General features: G+C 38.5%; 1 protein-coding gene across 7 annotated transcripts in view; it reads right to left on the bottom strand.

Annotated features, from left to right (window-relative positions):
* Fbxw7 (F-box and WD repeat domain containing 7) overlaps positions 1-17,253 on the bottom strand; it is a 178,461-nt gene that overhangs the window by 11,087 nt on the left and 150,121 nt on the right. For 6 of the 7 annotated variants that reach the window (XM_052732307.1, XM_052732311.1, XM_052732306.1 and 3 more), the window contains 4 exons: positions 13,145-13,227; positions 9,858-9,999; positions 3,453-3,587; positions 870-993 (listed from right to left, as the gene is read on the bottom strand). In XM_052732307.1, the coding sequence (XP_052588267.1) occupies positions 870-993; positions 3,453-3,587; positions 9,858-9,999; positions 13,145-13,227 (484 nt within the window). Of the gene's footprint in view, positions 1-869; positions 994-3,452; positions 3,588-9,857; positions 10,000-13,144; positions 13,228-15,510; positions 15,968-17,253 lie in introns of those variants that run through there. The other variant, XM_052732312.1, reaches the window with a different exon arrangement.

Raw genomic sequence — 17,253 nt, 5'->3', positions numbered from 1 at the left:
GGCAGCACACACCTTTAATCCCAGTACTCAGGAGGCAGAGGAAAGTAGATCTTCATTAGTTCAAGGCCAGCCTGGTCTACCTTTCGATTTCTCAGACAGCCAGGGCTGTAGAGACCCTGTCTTAAGGAGGAAACAAGATTCTGAGAAAGAAGGTAAAGCAGAGTTGATTAACCCTAGTTTACATATGGAGATGCTTGAGAAAGAAGATTTTACTGATTAATCCGAGAGCAGCCAGAAGTTGACTTCAGGACCAGGCTTAGCAAGAAACCCCCAAGCTCTTCCCCTCAAGTCTTCACTAAGCCTCACTATTACCAATGCTTTCCACCTGGCCACACAGCTACGCAGAGAGCATCCTCTATACAATACAGCACTACCAGTTTTTTCCTCTAACATTTTGCTTTTCAGAAGCAATTTTTTTCTCCAAAATGATTACTTTTCTAGATGCTTGTTTGCAAAACAGAAGGTCTTCCCTTTGATCAATATGGAAGATACTTACTCCCTTCCTAAGAAAGGGGGTTCAAACCAAACCAAACTATGCTTCAAGAATATAAGGTCCATGTCAGAAGGAAGATGTCAAACAGTACACTCTTCTCAGCATTTATGAATGTCCAGTTCATGGGGGGTGACCATCAAGTATTTATGGGAGGAATGGATACAATACTCAATTATATGGGTATTAATTGCTAAATGTGGTTTCCTTTAAATCAGGTGGACTCCTTCGCTGTTGAGATCAAGGAAGTGAATAGACACAGACTCACTCTGGCAGGTACCACTGAGCCAGCGATTTATTTTCCCTGCACAGGAAAGTTATTCTGTCTACTTGTCTCTGCAGGGTAGAAACACATTCTCTATGTGATTTTGAACCTTACCCTCTTCTTTACATTTCTCTCTCCAGAGAAGGTTGTCCTCGGCCAAAATCCTCCAGTATCGACAAGTCTGAGCCGCTTGCAGCAGGTCCTTGGGTTCCAGGAATGAAAGTACATAGAGTGCCAGCTGTGGGAAGGAAGAAGGATGGCACACTCACACTTCCGAAAATGACAGAGGTTACTCTCCACAGGGTGAGCATCTCCACAGGGTGAGCATCTCCCTAGGACAGTTGTATTTGGTAGACTGAGCGAGCGAATCAAGAAGAGCAGTATTTTAAGAGCAAAGAAAACGCTCATTAATCTCCTATCAGGAATCTGAGGCTTTACTCTAGATGATTTTATTGGTATTTACTTACAGTGAGAACAATGCCACTGATCCCAAGTTTCTTGTGTGAGCCTAGTGCTCAAGTTCTTAGATTAGCCTAAATGTTGATAAAGAAAGGCTTGAGATTTGTTCACACCAATTATTAGAAAAACACCAGTACACTATGTCAATACAGTAATAAGGTTTTAAGTAACACATTCTCTCTGATAACACAAACTTCCCTAAGGGCTTAGATCTATGCCGTTATTCTTCCATATATGAAATAAAGCATTTTTTAAATGAAGAAGTTTTCCCCACCCAGTAGTTGAAAACAAAAAAACATAGATGATGCCAGGCTCTCTTTCTAACTTCCCACTTCTTTTTTTTTTCCTCTGGCAGTCTTTGGAAGAGCATGTAAGCCAAGAGAATCTTCTGGGGCTTACCTTTTATTAATAATCTGTGCTTACTTCTTAAATGCTAAAACATTCTCAAACTGTGGGGCTTGGTGAAGGCTCAGTTGGTCATGTTTCATGTACAACCATGAAGATAAGGATTCGGATCTCAGCACTCTTGTGAAGCCAGGCATGGCAGAGGCAGTGATAATCCCTGTGCCGGGGAGGCCGGACAGGAGCTCACTGGCTACTCTAGCTGAATGGGTAAGCTCTGGATTCAGTGAGAGACCATGACTCATGACTCAATAACGTGGGGAACACCTGAGGAACACACCTCTGGCCTCCACATGTACATGTGTGCAGAAGAACTTGCATGTATTCATGTACACTCATTTGAACACCTGCACATCCTACACATACACAAATAACCACCACAAAGATTTTCAAATTCTATTGATTTGAGGTCAGGAAGTTTTTGCATGTTAAGAGCTGTCTATACAAATAAAAATAAAGCAAAACAAAATAGAAAAGCTCTCAGAGATAACTAAAAACACTAAGCTATGAGAGAATCTGTAAAATTAAGATTCTAAAGGAGGGTTTCAGGTATGGAAAATATATCAAGGTGAGTATTCGCTTCATTTACAAAAAATGTTTCCTACTATTTTATGCCCTGATGACCTCATGTTACTTTCCTGAGTTTATTCAGAGTTTTGTTGCAGAAAAAGCTCACAAGAATAAACACTTCTTTTGTGGGACAATGTCATTTTTAAAAAGTACTCCGAAGGGGAAAAACACCAGGAAAACGATGTTTTATCAATTGTGCTTTTCCCTAGAGTTAGGTTTAGTTTCATCGTTTGTACTCAAATTTAATGCAAAATTACAATTAGGACTATTCATGTCTCTTAAGAAAATCTTGGAGTGGTTCTCTAAGGAAAGAGAAAGCATAACTATTTTTCTGTTCCAGTTTGCGGTTTCAGGATCATTTGTCATGTGTCATCATGTGTCACTTTTCCGTGCTGTCTTTTTAGCTGGTATGTAATTAGGAGCATGTGTATAGTAATTTGAGAAAATATAGAGCATGGAAGTTATTCCTTTCTCCTGATAAAAATTAAGCTGTGAAGTCTAAAATGTCATTTAAACTATGTAGCCACATATGGCTGTATGATGACGTGCTGTAAGAATGGAATTTCTATGTGATCTCTCTCTCTCAGATGGAGGATGACTGGTAAAAATGGACAAGGACATATAGGTAAAATTCTATGTGTTAAAAATAATTACAGGGAGCGGGAGATATGGCTCAGCAGTTAAGAGCATTGGCTATTCTTCCAGAGGACCTGGGTTCAATTTCCAGCACCCACATGGGAGCTCATACCTGTCTGTAACTCTGGTTCCAGGGTTTCTGACACCCTCACACAGACATACATGCAGGCAAAACACCAATGCACATAAGAAAATAAATAAATAAATAAAAATAACTACATAATTCAAGGACCAGAGAAATACAACAGTCAGAAAACTACTAGTCCTGAAGGAATGTAAGAGAAATAAGTGACAAAATAAGAGCAAAAATAGTATTGCTGCTTAATGAATCCAGAATTTTGAAAACATCGACTATAAATAATAAACATACCCAAATAACTAAGGTCAGGTTTCAGATAACCAAGGGAAAATCTGAAGAAACTCAGTGACTCTCATACAGACTTACCTATCCAAGTGGAAGAAAGATGTATCTTGGTTATAAGCATACTTTATGTGACAATTGAACCATTAAGCCATGACAGTAGTTTGTCAAAGTGTCAAACTGTAAGGCGCAGGACACTGCTTACAGGAGGCAGCAGTTATATACTTGGACAGCACCCATGTGGGGCGCAACTGATGGCCCTTACTTACCTCTTTTGGGAGCAAGGAGATGAAGTCTCGCTGGAACTGGGGCTCTATCACTTGCATCATATGCTTCACCTGTGTTGGTTCACAGCTATCAATGAGCTCATCTAAAGCCAGCAGCTTCTCTGGTCCACTCCAGCTCTACCAAAGAGGGATTGGACACTTTTATCATCTCAGAGATGTTCCAATTACAAACTATACACAAGACCTGAGTGTTCACATCTGAGCAGTGGAACCACATGACAAGGGACCATGGACAGAGAACTTGCCTCCAGAAGCCTCTGAAGCCATCCAGGTTTTAGTTTCAACAAATTTACTGAGCACCCTTCTCGCAAAGCATTGTCATGACTGGCAGAAAAAAACTGCATATATTTTTAATTATAATAGTTATGCATTCATCTAACACCACGACACTGGTGGAAATACCAAAATCTTGTTCCAGAAACATCAATCTGGGTTATTGAATAAGTAGGAAATTTTGATAGATCATTTTTCTTTCTCCATATTCATTTTAGTGGACAGCCATAACATTTTATGGCTTGAATAAGGCTTTCATCTAAGAGCTAAGAGATTTGCAACATCATTTAGAAAGAAATTAACAGTTGGATATTCTGCATATCTGACAAGTGTCTTCTACAAACTTTAAAAAATGCTTTGTTTTATAAAAATATAGATAATAAACAGCAAACAACAGAAAAAATTACCTCAGTTAATTTTTAAAAATTAGGCCAAAAAGGAGTAAGAAAAAAATGCTATACTTATGAAAAGTAAAAACACATAATTACACTTGAAAAATATGAGTTCCTTTAAACAGCTCTCAGGTCGGATTTGTTATTGTTTCATTTTTTTCTTTCTTTTCTTTTTTTCTCTTTTTTAAAATATTTTTCCACCAGTGAGCATGACTGCTTAGGAAAGCCATGGTTCTTAAAAGGAAAAATTCTTATGGCCATATGAGTAATTTAAAACTTTGGAACTTTGTAATAACTATGTAAAACATTTAAGTAACTTCACAAGAGACAAAATACATAAAGACTGTGTTAAGGCTCTTAGGAAGCTTCACTCAGAATAATTCTTAAAGAGGTATTTACTCCTTTAGACTCGACAATGACCTCACCTCTTCCTTCTTCTAAATTTACTACAGATGATGCTAGCACTACGGAACGTCAGCCAGTATTCAACTACTTCCACGACCTACTCTACTTTGCCAATGTAAGGAACCACAGGCTCCCGTAAGTCATGTCCTCTCCTTTCACTTGCACATACAACGTTCAAAACATTCACCCCACTCATCTTCAATCCTCTGTGCTCAGGCAGGTATACACCTAGATGTTGGACATACAATACGTACAGTGCCCTACACTTGAGTAAAAGCACTGGATTGTTTTGTCTTCTCCCACAGCACTTCCGGCATTGGCTCAGATTTGACCCATTTGACAACGTGGTCAATTTCCATTCATCACTGACCATACAGTATACATAATTTAAATTTTCATATTTATTGACTTACATCCCTCACAGGGTTTGAAATGGTTTTTTATAATATGTTGGTCATTTCTACCTGTCCTACATTACAGAAAATTTGTAGACACTATCATGGCCATGGCCGTTTTGGGAGACAGACAACTATGCTGACTCAATAAAACTGCAAATTTTAATTAAGCATTTGAAAACAGAATAATAGTGCAGAATCAGAGATCACCAAATCCACCAACTTCAAAACATCAAAAACTTGGTCCTTACTGCACCATCTAAGCCACCAGGGTCTCTTCTAGATGATGATGTTCAGACCCCTAAATGGCCTCTGGGCTTCGTAGCTTTGTTCTGTTCTATCCCCACACAGTCCTCAGAGATTTGTTAAAGTGACTCTTCTGCTTACAGCCTTAAGCCTCCTAAGACAAGACTTGGTTGGCACAGTGGTTCCCAAACACTGTCCAGGGTCCCACAATTCACTCCAAGGACAGTTTAGTTTTTATACAAGCAAATCATCCAACGTTGATTCAGGTGATTCATGAACCAGCACTTGGGGACACTGGCAGGGTGTGCTTACTATTCCAATCAGGCACAAGGTTTTATGATCTTGGGCAATATTGAGCTTCATGGTAGAAACTCACTTCTCTAGAACCTAAGCATGGCAGTGCAGTCTACCTGACTGTTTCATTTTGAGACAGGGTCTTGTACTGTAGAGTTTGGACTGGTCTTAAATGCATGGCAATCCTTTCTCTACTGGGATTACAGGCTTGAGCCACCACACCCAGATTACCTATCTCTATTTGAACAGTTCCTATACTACTGTGGGCAGTTCTCCTGTGGGTTAGTCCAAACAGCTTTACAATCCAACTCAGAAAACATGATTCAGGTATTGCTTTCTAAAGAACCCATGACTCAATCTGTTTTCATTCTGATGTAAAGTTTCGGACTATTAAAAACAGTACTTTCCTGTAGTCTTATCTGACTAAATATATGAATTTCTTTAACTTTTTTACACAAGGTTTAATAAGCTTTCTTCATCATGCTGTAACAAATACAGTTTCAAAGAAACAATAAACTGATCTTGTTGTCACTCTCTTGACGGTTTTAATCTTTTGTTCACTAACAAATAAGACAAGTAAAATAAAGCAGAAAATACATGTAATTTTGGAGTTAGCATGGAGCTTGATGAATCCTTCAATACAGATTTTATTAATTATAAACAGCAAAACAGATGTCTTTTATAGTTCTTGTTTTTTGGTTTGAGTCTAACAGATCTTTCCAAAGCACACAGCCTTAATTTGAATCTGCTCTGCTAAGGTGTGCAGGCATTTGCATAATGCTAACGCTCCCTCACACACAGTTCACCTTTGTCCCTCAGACTCCCATGGAAAGCCTAGTACTGACAGGCTCCTCTAGACCCAAGATAACTTGGCTCGAAAGCTGTGTCTTGGTGAACAGAGGAAACTGACATTTACTGTTGTCCTTCCATGTAGAGCTGGAGGTACATCTGTGTACTTTTTCCTTTGGACACTTTTTAGTATACTATTTGTTTTATGTAGTATGAAATAAAGGGAACAATGGTTCCTTAATAAAACTACCCACTAGTTAAGAGGCTAAACCAAAATTTGAACTAGGCTTTTTCATCTAGATCATACATGCTTCTCTTCCATGATGCCTTTGAACCATAAAAGACTAATTCCATTAGTGTCTTTAGCTACTCTAATTTTTTGTTTTGTTTTGTTTTTTTGTTTTTCGAGACAGGGTTTCTCTGAGCAGCTTGTGTCTTTTTCCTAGAACTCACTTGGTAGCCCAGGCTGGCCTCAAACTCACAGAGATCCACCTGGCTCTGCCTCCTGAGTGCTGGGATCTAAAATTTTTAAGTGAAAAACCATACACTGTACTATCCAAATTACATAAACAACCAAACAAACCCTAGCCCTCTGGCTAAGGGAAAAAGCAGACACAATGACCACTGGAAAGTTTAATCAATTTAAGCAGTGCAAAGTTTGGGTTTTTTGCTTTTGTCTTTAATTTACATTTCTGTTTTTCAGTAAGAGTCTGTTATCTATAGTATCATTTGTTCTCATGCAATTTACAAATGGAGTAGAGAGTACTTTGTCAGGGTAGATGAAGCTGGACCAAATGCTGCATTACTGCCTGAGAGCAACCGGAGGACAATAAGGGGACAAGAGCTCCCATTTCGCTTGTTACACAACAGGGAAGTCACCATTAAATGCCCCAGTCGCGTATTTGTAGAAAGCCTGCCAGTTTAATTATCCCTCATGGGTCAGCTCACACCATCCCACTTTGTCAGGGAGCTGTGGCTGTCTATAAGATTGGCATTGAAGCATCTCAAGCCTCCAGGCATGTGATTCAATTCTAGTTAGTTTGGCACTAGCCTGGAAACACACACCACACCACACCACACCACACCACACCACACCACACCCACACACCACACCCACACCCACACACCACACCACAGGACAGGACAGGACAGGACAGTGGGGCCGGGTCATGTCAGAGACAGACATGGACCAGAAGATTAAGGTTGATCTACCTTGTCAGGTGGGTCTTTAGTTGCTACAGATTTGTTTCTACAGAATGTCTGGGGGGAGCGGGGCAGAATTAAGATCTTTCAGGGATAATTCCACATTATTTCTGTGAACTAAGAATGGGCTCTCTCACTACAACTACTCATATGAAACAGACACACTTTTATAGGACCAAAGACGGCTCAGGGAATTTGGTTTTCTGATTTTATTTTTACAGTTGACATTTCTGAAACTGAGATGTAGTGAGTATAACATGTGTACAGTTTATTAAGGAAACTATGGGATACTAAATAAGCATTGTATAAAGGGCTCTCTAAAACAGCCTCTTGGAAAGGAAGCATCAATGTCTCTACTGCAGGTATATATCAGAAAAAGTTCTCTTAATCAACATCCAGAAAATATTTCGGTACATTAAAATGCTGTGGAAAAATAGGCCCAACAATATGAAAATTATTTGGAGTAACCTGCTAACGAGCTTTGTTCCGATCAACATTTTAAAGGCTGTTTGGATGGACGCTAAAGCTACCATTTGGTTTTCAACATCTGGGTGAGACATCAACTCTGCACTCCTGGGTGCTAGGTTGTGTACACACTCATGTGCATGCAGGAAAACACACTGATATTCCCATTTCCCTGGCTTAATTAGAGATTAATATTTTAAATATTCCTTTAAGACTATATAAGCAGATGTCTGGATTTAATTTTGAGTCTTATTTATTTCTAAAGGCTGGACAAGAGAAAATGTTGAGAATTCTCAGGGCATATATTGGAAAAAAAATGAACTTGAGGTAAAAGAATGGGGAAGGTGATAATCCTTATGTGAGTTTCATCAACAACTGTCTGTGAACATGAAAACTCTCTTTGTGACTGTAGTGTTACAACATTTTCCTAAGTCAAATGTAACTTCCATTTCTTTAATCCCAAGACTCTTAAACCTAGTACTATGACGTTTTGGGTTGGATAATTATTTGTTTTGGGAGGCTATCCTTCATATTGCCTCTACTAGCTAGACATCAAAAGGGTCTCACCCCTCATCTATTCATCGGGGGAAAAACTCAACCCTGTGAAGAACCAGGGCTCCACACCTGTCAGTTACAATAGCTCTACCTGCCCCAACCCACTTTGCCAGTGTTTCAGGAATCACTAGAAGGCACAAAACAATCTCAAACCCATCTAGAAGCACATCACTTCAAGTAAGCTTTGTAGCTATAGATGAACACACACACACACACACACACACACACACACACACACACACACACACACACACAGAGAGAGAGAGAGAGAGAGAGAGAGAGAGAGAGAGAGAGAGAGAGAGAGAGAGAGACTAAGTATTTAAAATATTAGGATTTGAATAACAGGGCTTAAATCTTTGAAATGACAAACAAAGCCAATATAAGTTTTTAAATCATAGTTTCCTTATGTGTTCATTATATACCTAACAATTCAAGAATCCAGAGGGAGTGAAATGTGTTCATTTTATATTAGTATGGTGGCCAATATCAGGTATGTTCACATTTTTATTGATTATTGTCTAGAAAGAATTATTGAGGACTTCATCTATAGCAGCTGTTTTGATAAGCACTTGATTTAGTCTACCATTCACGATAAGACGATATCAGACAGTCTAACTAATTTAAGTTATAAAAATCTGTAGTATTCAAGGTGACTAATCTTCCCAGTAAATGTTCAAAGAATTTAAATTCTAGTAAAAGACAGTAATTGGAACTTGAGCAGATTAAAGCCAAATGCAAACAAGACATTGAGAGAAGCCACCAAGTCATCTCCACTAGGGAAGTAGTGAAGGGTAAGTTACCTCCAGAGACTCGCTGACAGTTCTTAATCTCAAATGCCTTATTTACAAGAAACGTGTTCAGAAATCAAGAATACATTCAATGACATAGAAATCCAAACATAAACAAGAAAATAAAGACTTGTCTAACTAAAAAAAGCAATAAAGATATGCAAATACAAACTTATACAAATAAGCACTGTACTTTCATTCTGAAAGATGTATGTCACATCATAGGCTTGTTATTTTAAGTGTACACTCGGGGATTCCCAGGATGCCTGTCTTTCTGGATGACTACGACCCTACCCAATTCCAGAAATCCATTCTCCCCTCCAAAAACCCTACACCTCTTAGCAGGTAGCCCCAGTCCTCTCCCCTGTCTACCTGGCACCCACTAACCTACTTGGTCTCTTTTTATTAATAACCATTTCCCTTTACATCTGGCTTCTTTCATTTCGTGCAGTGTCTCCGAGGCTCATACCTGGCACAGCACCAAATCACACTCCATGTTTTAAATGGCTGAATGATTCTGCACTCCTTTCCCCACCCCAAGCAACTGAGTGAAGCATTTCAAGAACGTGGTCCCATAGTCACCTGAAACATTTTCAACCACTCTTGGAGGCCGGTGGGTGGCTGGACCGAAGTGATCCTGCGTCGTTGTTGCCCTTGCCCATTGGCAGCTCTTAGGTCCCCAAAAGTTGTTGGTGTTGCTGAACATGGTACAAGCCCAGTGGTACTAAAAACAAAAAACAAAAGTACAAAAGTGGAGGTAAAGATAGGTCTTAGTTAAGTACTGTGAACTCTGATTTCATCAGAATAATGATCTGGTGTTCTTCAAACATCAATACAGCAATCCCTTTTGCTGGCTATTCTCAGAGGGCAGGGATACACAAAGCCTACTTTGCTTTCTTCTTTTTCTCGTATTCCACAGATGGTCTCACTATGCAGTCAAGGCCAGCATCAAACTTACTATGCGGCCCAGGCTAGCTTTGAACTCATAATCGTCCTGTTTCAAACTCTTCAAAGCTGGAAATACAGGCATTTGCCACCACATTTGGCCCTGTTTTACTATTGCAATTAAAGTTTTTCCCTATCATCATCCAGGCAATGTTACTGGCAATCTTTCATAGAGAAGACTCTATGAAAAACCTGTATGTCCCCAGTACACGTTTGCTTAGTTAGGGCTGCAGGCGCAATTAGTAGTAGCGCACATGCTGAACGGACACGGGCCTGGTTCAATTCTTACCATAAGTGAGTAAGTAAATGACTAAGCAGACAGGCAAGCAAACATGGCCGTAGAACATACAGCTCCTACTTCTATGACCAGTCCAAATTAGAGTTTAGATTTTCTTTATTAAAAGGAATGTGAAAGCATTAATGTTACCAATATTTCAGAGACAAAAATGTTTTGGATTTCATTTCTTACACATAAGTCCTTAAGTTTGCCCCAGATGCATTTATTAAGCTGAGCTTAGGTATCTGGTAGTAGTCAGCCTTGATCAGACATGCAGTTTTTCAGAACAAGTAGAGAACTTTCAGGCAAAATTAAATGAAAAGAGACCGTTGAAAGATTATCTAATAATGTGAACTTTGAGATAGTGGGGAAAAAATCTAAACAATACATTCAGAACCCAGTACAGTGGTTCTGATCTAGTTCTGCAACTGTATTACTCTGCTCCCTAACAGCAGGCAGAATCCAGACATGTACTGGTGTTCTCGGGTGGTGGTCCTCTAAGGCAGCTCAAGCACTGACAGCAGGGCAAACACTGAGCTTTTCTGCAGGCGTACTAAAAGGACAAGCCCTGTCTAGGAAATTCCATCTGTGAGAGAATCCTCCGTTCACTGAACTCTGGTAATGAAAGGGTTTTAAGTCCAAAGAGCAGCCAGCTCACACCTGTTCTCAGAGCACTTGACGGTGAGGCAGTAGGACTGTGCACGTCTGAGGCAAGCCCAAGCTAGACATGGTGAGTTCCAGGCCAGGCTGGGTTACAGTGAGGGTTTGTTTCAAAAAGAAAAGAAAAGAAAAAAATCCAAAGAGCACATATAAATGTACCCTAACTACTGATTATCAACATCTGACAAACTGCTAATGAAGCAACTCTTAATTTTTTAAAATACCTGAATCACTGTATTTTACAGAAAAATCTTCATGCTTGCACTCTTTGAATCTTTTAATATTTACTTAAGACAATCTCTAATATTCAATAAGTAAGTCAATCTTTCCTTCCTTCTAATTCAAAAGCAAATTCAGCTTCTTTTTCTCAAAAATAAAACAGGATGTGTTAATAGTTTAAACTCCCTAAGGAAAAAAAGGCAGAAAATGAGTTTCATCTTATTACCCGTCAAAAACCTGTCCAAAGCATCCCCTAAACATCAAACATATATGTTAGTAACCGACAAGAGTCCCAAAGACATGGCTGTAAATATGCATCGGTTTTAATTTTGCTTCAGGACGGACGATTCCTTGTGCAAAGGCAGTTGCTTTCTTGATATAAAAAGTAAGCAACTAAAATTTTATGAAAATCTGTTCTGTACCAAAAATTCCATTCTAAAATAACTGAACATTTAATACTTTTGTCTCGGGATTAAAACATTAACAGAAAACCAAAATGATGTGGACTGACTGACATCTGTCCATTAAAAAATGACATTGACAATTAGTTTAACATCAAACTCAACTTTCTCAGCTGAGAAATACATTCTCAAGGTTAGAAGGAAAAGCAACTGAAACGAACATTTCCCTTGTCTCTCTATCCCTCCACACCCTCTGGTGGAAGTGCCCAAAACAGTGGAGCAGTCAGATGACCAAGAGAACTCGGGAGAGAAGAGCTGCTCTGCGGCATGAAGCCTCTGGTCTGTGGCACTGTCTCTCCAGAGTGTTCTGTATGTAAAATTATTCTAAGCAGTATGGTCCCTTAATTTTACAAAAGAGCATTAAAGAAATTTCTACAATTGAATGAAATAAAAACAAACTGTTGGAGGGGGATGCAATCTGTACTAAGGTTTTAAGGAACCTTGTATCTAGGCAATGTTAATTTTATTCTACTTTATAGAATAAAAATAACTAAATCAAAATGCTTTGGGAAAAAAAAAGATCATAACCATGATGCCCTTAGAATGTCTATTGTTCATTCTGACCTGTTTTTCAAAAAAAAAAAAGGGGGGGGGACCACAAAGATTCTTAAGATACTTTTGTCATTTAAATTTTAAAATACAGCATTCCAAAGCCATTTTTAATTGGCTGGGAAATGAGATATTGTGCTTAAGAAGTTAGCCTAATTAGCGTGAGAGTGGGCAAAGTTTTATACTGATGCAAAACCCAAAAATGATGGAGTGAAGCAGGAAACAAGACTACAATTGTATCTAGTTGTTATGGAAACTATTCTACAAGAGTAGAAATGTATGTGTTAAAACATAAAACCCATCAAGTCAATAAATGGGGATTTCTAACACATTCATTCCATGGAGTAAGACTAAGTTCGTAACTGAGAGATTTACCTCACTGCTAATAAATTTATCTTCGACTTGGTATATGTAAGTATCTACCCTAGAACAGCAGTTGCTATAGTAACTAGAGACATTTCCTCACATTCAGATCTCATGGGTTTACTGTTTAGAAGTCCCTAAAATTGTGACTTTAAATTTTTGTTCAAAGAAGTCCTGCATGTGCCTCCCATTAGTATATTAGTAAGAAGGTCCGAAATAGACCGTGCCAGCTCTTCTGCTCGGGTTTAGACTGGAGCCCTTCCCCATTTCTATAACACCAAAACACGTTAGAACAGCTGACCACACTGAATACAGTAGCATCGTTATTCTGCGAAAACAAATGCAAAGAAAAGCTTTCAATGACACCCCCATCTACCCCCTCTATTTAACGTTACCTGGTATAATCTGAGACTTTGCATGGTTTCTTTCCCAAAGAAAAGGAACGGACCTCAGAACCATGGTCCAACTTTCTTTTCATCTATAAGGTAAAACAGATAAGTTGTTGTTGATGTTGTTTTAAATTACCTGGTCCATTATCAGACTTTGAGTTCGCATGCTAATATTAAAAACTGTTAAATTTTCATGTACCTACAATGGTGACTATTGGTAGGTTAAATAGAAAATACATTACAGAGTTTTTCATATTTGCTTATTTCCTATTTTCTTATAGACTGGATAGGTAATGTTCTCTTAGTATTCTGTTGGGATGAAAAGTGTATGGTGATTTAGAAACTAATATTCATCATATCCTTAGAGAATTATATACTTTTTATATTTTCAGTTTAATAACGAGAAAAATTTTATTAGCACACACAGAAAAGAACCATATTTAACATGCCTTTCTTACTAATCTTCATTTTTCTTTAAAATTATTTTAAGCTCAAAAATTAAATTAAAAATTTCACAAGCAAAAATATGGATAACTGAATTTTAAACATTCATACCATTATAAAAAGGTAGAGAGCAATGTACATAAGCTAATCTTGACTAGTGATTATAATAAAGAAGAAAGTAATTAGCATGGACAACAGAGACAGTTCAAAAGAGTAAACCCTAACAGCAGAGAATCTGCATCTGCTACAATAAAGCTGTAGGAGAAGCCATCAGCTGCTACATGCAGAGTATACAGCCCATAATCAGGACAAAATAGTCTTGAAACAACGGAAGGATTTTAAGAGAGTGAACTATGACTAAGATATATGTATATAAGACATGTCGAACACATACATCCTAAAGGTTTCTCACTATGCGATGTTATGCTATCAATACTTTCAAAACTGCATTCTGTTAATGTTAATATTGAAATTTATTTTTTGTATTTCACTATCAATTAATGTAGGTCATCTGAGTATATGTTTATTTCCAAACTAGAAAATAAGATCTGTTAAGGTTCAACTTTCAACAGCCTCTCTTGGATTTGCACGTACTCACTAGCTACTGTATTATTGCATGTTATGGGGAGATGCCATCTTTATTTTTATAGTAAAGTGGAACCCCTATTTTACAGCAGCCTCATTTTCCTACCTATTGCTTCACATAGGAACACATGGAACACAGTGTATACACTGTAAATACTAAAAAGAACCTAAAAGACTCGAACTCTGAGATGGGACAGCAAGGACTCTAATCATCATGCACAAAGTCTTCCAGTCAACACTGGATGGTTTTTAGCTGTGAAGGTTCAAGATGCTTATGTATACCTTAGTTCATGAAATGCCTACTGGGGAAAATGGAATTGGTCTGCGTTCTCCCCTCTGGAGTTTCTATACTCATGTCATTTTAAAGACAATCCTCTCCAAAATATACTGTTTCTTTCTCTTTGTAAGTAACTGTATTGAAAACCGGACATAAATAATATAAAAGCTGTAATACATAGGTAGCCATGTGCTTCCATGTGTATAATTTGCAGACACACAGATATGTACATGTACACGAATGAATCCATCAGGAAGGTCAGTCAGCACAGAACTTGGTAACTTTCACAGATGTCTTTCACGATCATTATGAGAATCTCTGATACTCATCTGAATTAAGTCAGTAATGCTGGCTCTCAGAACTTCCCAGAATGTCTTGTAAATACACTGGTACAAATGCCATCTGCCACTAAAAGCAAACTTTATTTCCATCTTAGACTCTTTCAATGAATAAAAAATACTAACAACATGTATCAAGGAAATCACCGAGAAGGGGGTTTTATGTTTAAATTTATGTTTAAATTATTTTATAAAACAAAGCACCTTTTGAATGACTATGAAAGTCTTTTAAATATTGTACTATTAACTGAAAATACTGACTTTACAACCACAAATTAATTAGATAATTTTTTAAGGTACCACAAGTAGTACAATCTCTTCAAATATGAACCCCACACATTTCAGTGACTACACTTTAAGAGTTAACTAGTGAACACATATGTATGTCTATGGTACAGGAAAACTGAACGGAAAGGTTCACGAAAAGCCAAGTGAGGCTGAGTATTTCCAGGTCAGCATTTAACGGAGCCACATTTCTCAAGTCTGGATACATTCTCAGTGAAAAATTCTCAGATGGAAATATACATTTCATTTTAAAGCTTCTCCCAGCTCACGCTGTCGTTCCATAGCTGCTTACAACATTCATGAAATAAAACAGAATACCAGACATCCAGCCACCCACCAAAATTAGAGGATACTGCAGCCATCTCTGATGATACAGATTTTCCTTCTCAGGCAGGCACACACACACACAACCACACAGAACAGGAAGAAAACAGATTACTTACTTTGTAAAAAATCATTTTTAATGTGCCGTAGAAACCCATATTTTCTGTATTTTTCCCCTTCAGGGATTCTGTGCCCCCGTGTGTCCGGCTGCTTGGCAGTCTCTGACAATATAACCCCTTTTCAGGTAGGTATGTCACAGATTCTAACGTGGACATGCTCAGGCACGCCAGAAGAGGAAGATTAGGCAGCGGAACCGGCAGCAAAACTCCCCAGCACCAGCAGACGCAGCTCAGAACCAGAACGCTGCTCGGGACGCACACACGCATGCAGCTCCACTGAGGAGAACTCGGGGAATAATGAGCGAGAACCCACAAGATTATTGGAGGAGACTGTGCCCTGTCAAAGCCTTGACTGAACAGATTCCTCCCTCAGCAGCAGAGGGATCAGATTACATCTTCCCTTGAACACAGAATGGTGCAGTCCAGGGTTCAGCAATGCAGACTGCACATCAATTATATGGTGATCTGCTCCAGGGAGCCCGTAAGCACACAACGCGCTGAACAGAGGGCGGACGTGGGCAGCAGAGACCGCCCCCACATCACAGACCCTCTCCCCTTCCAAACTTTCAGGAGATTATTTTTGTGTTTTGTAAAACCCACATTTTTGACGAGTTTTAAATAGCACTCAGCGTTACCACAAATAAGTCCTTCCAGAAACATTTTGAAAATGAAATGCATTTGGGTACCCCCCGCCCCCAAGGCAAAGCGGGCTATTTCCTTAACTGTCATCCCACCGGCCAGTCTTGGCAGAGGCTGATCAGGCTCTTCACCTAGCATGGGCAATACGGACCGGGCAATTCCAAAGGGAGAAATTAAATATTCTTGGGGGAACTGTCAATAAAGTAAACCAGTTTGAAGCACATAGGTTTTTTGTTTGTTTGTTTTTTAAACAACAACAACAACAAAAAAAAAAAACACCCAGAAATTATGTAATGTAAGATATATTTCAGCTGGTATGCCTCTTATATTAAGATTTAATGAAAATATTTTTTATGCTTTACCATTACATTCTTTTAAAATATAGTTTTCAAGATAACTACCAGTGATTCTGGGGAACCATGAGGAATATCGTTAAAGATAAGCCAATTCTACCTAATGCAGAGCATTTGTCTGAAGGCTACTTTCTCCAAAGTGAGCAAAAGCTGTATACTCCCTGCTCACTGGGGAACCTCCTGACATTTGTCCAACCTGGGTCAACAGGAGGTAGTGGACTTGTATCTCAAACGCGATTTTGACAATGCACATTGCTTAGCATTAACGGGGAATTTTATGTAATAATAAAGAAACTAATTTTGCCTAAAGGCAACATTTTTCTTAGAATGATTATTGTATGAATTTAGGTATGCATCTTGCAACCTGCTACACAACTGCCCTTGGAGGCGGTGATAAGGCTTCTTGGGTAAGAAGAGTCTGTTATCAAGTGCCCAACTAATTAACGCCTCCCCTCCCCACTAATGTTCTTTATTACAGGTAAGCTATGTGCCTACAGTTATTGAAAGTACAAACAAACAAACAAACTCACTAGTTATGCACTAAGAGCTCTGCATGGTGATAGAACATTGTATGAAATATCAACTTGAACAATGCTTACTATTATAACTAAGACATTTGATGTAAATCCGTTTACTTTCGAAGAAAATAAGATAATGTAAATTTTATGGAGATGCACATTTTAGATTCTTTCCTAGGAATTATGTTCTACTATTATCTTCTCAAACATTTACCTAGTTCTTACATCATTCC

The sequence above is a fragment of the Peromyscus californicus genome, unplaced genomic scaffold (genome assembly GCF_007827085.1).
Source record: "Peromyscus californicus insignis strain IS unplaced genomic scaffold, ASM782708v3 Scaffold_9__1_contigs__length_137607984, whole genome shotgun sequence".
NCBI classification, from domain to species: Eukaryota; Metazoa; Chordata; class Mammalia; order Rodentia; family Cricetidae; genus Peromyscus; species Peromyscus californicus.
The sequence above is the reverse complement of the archived record's forward strand: the minus strand, read 5'-3'. Positions and strand labels throughout refer to the sequence as shown.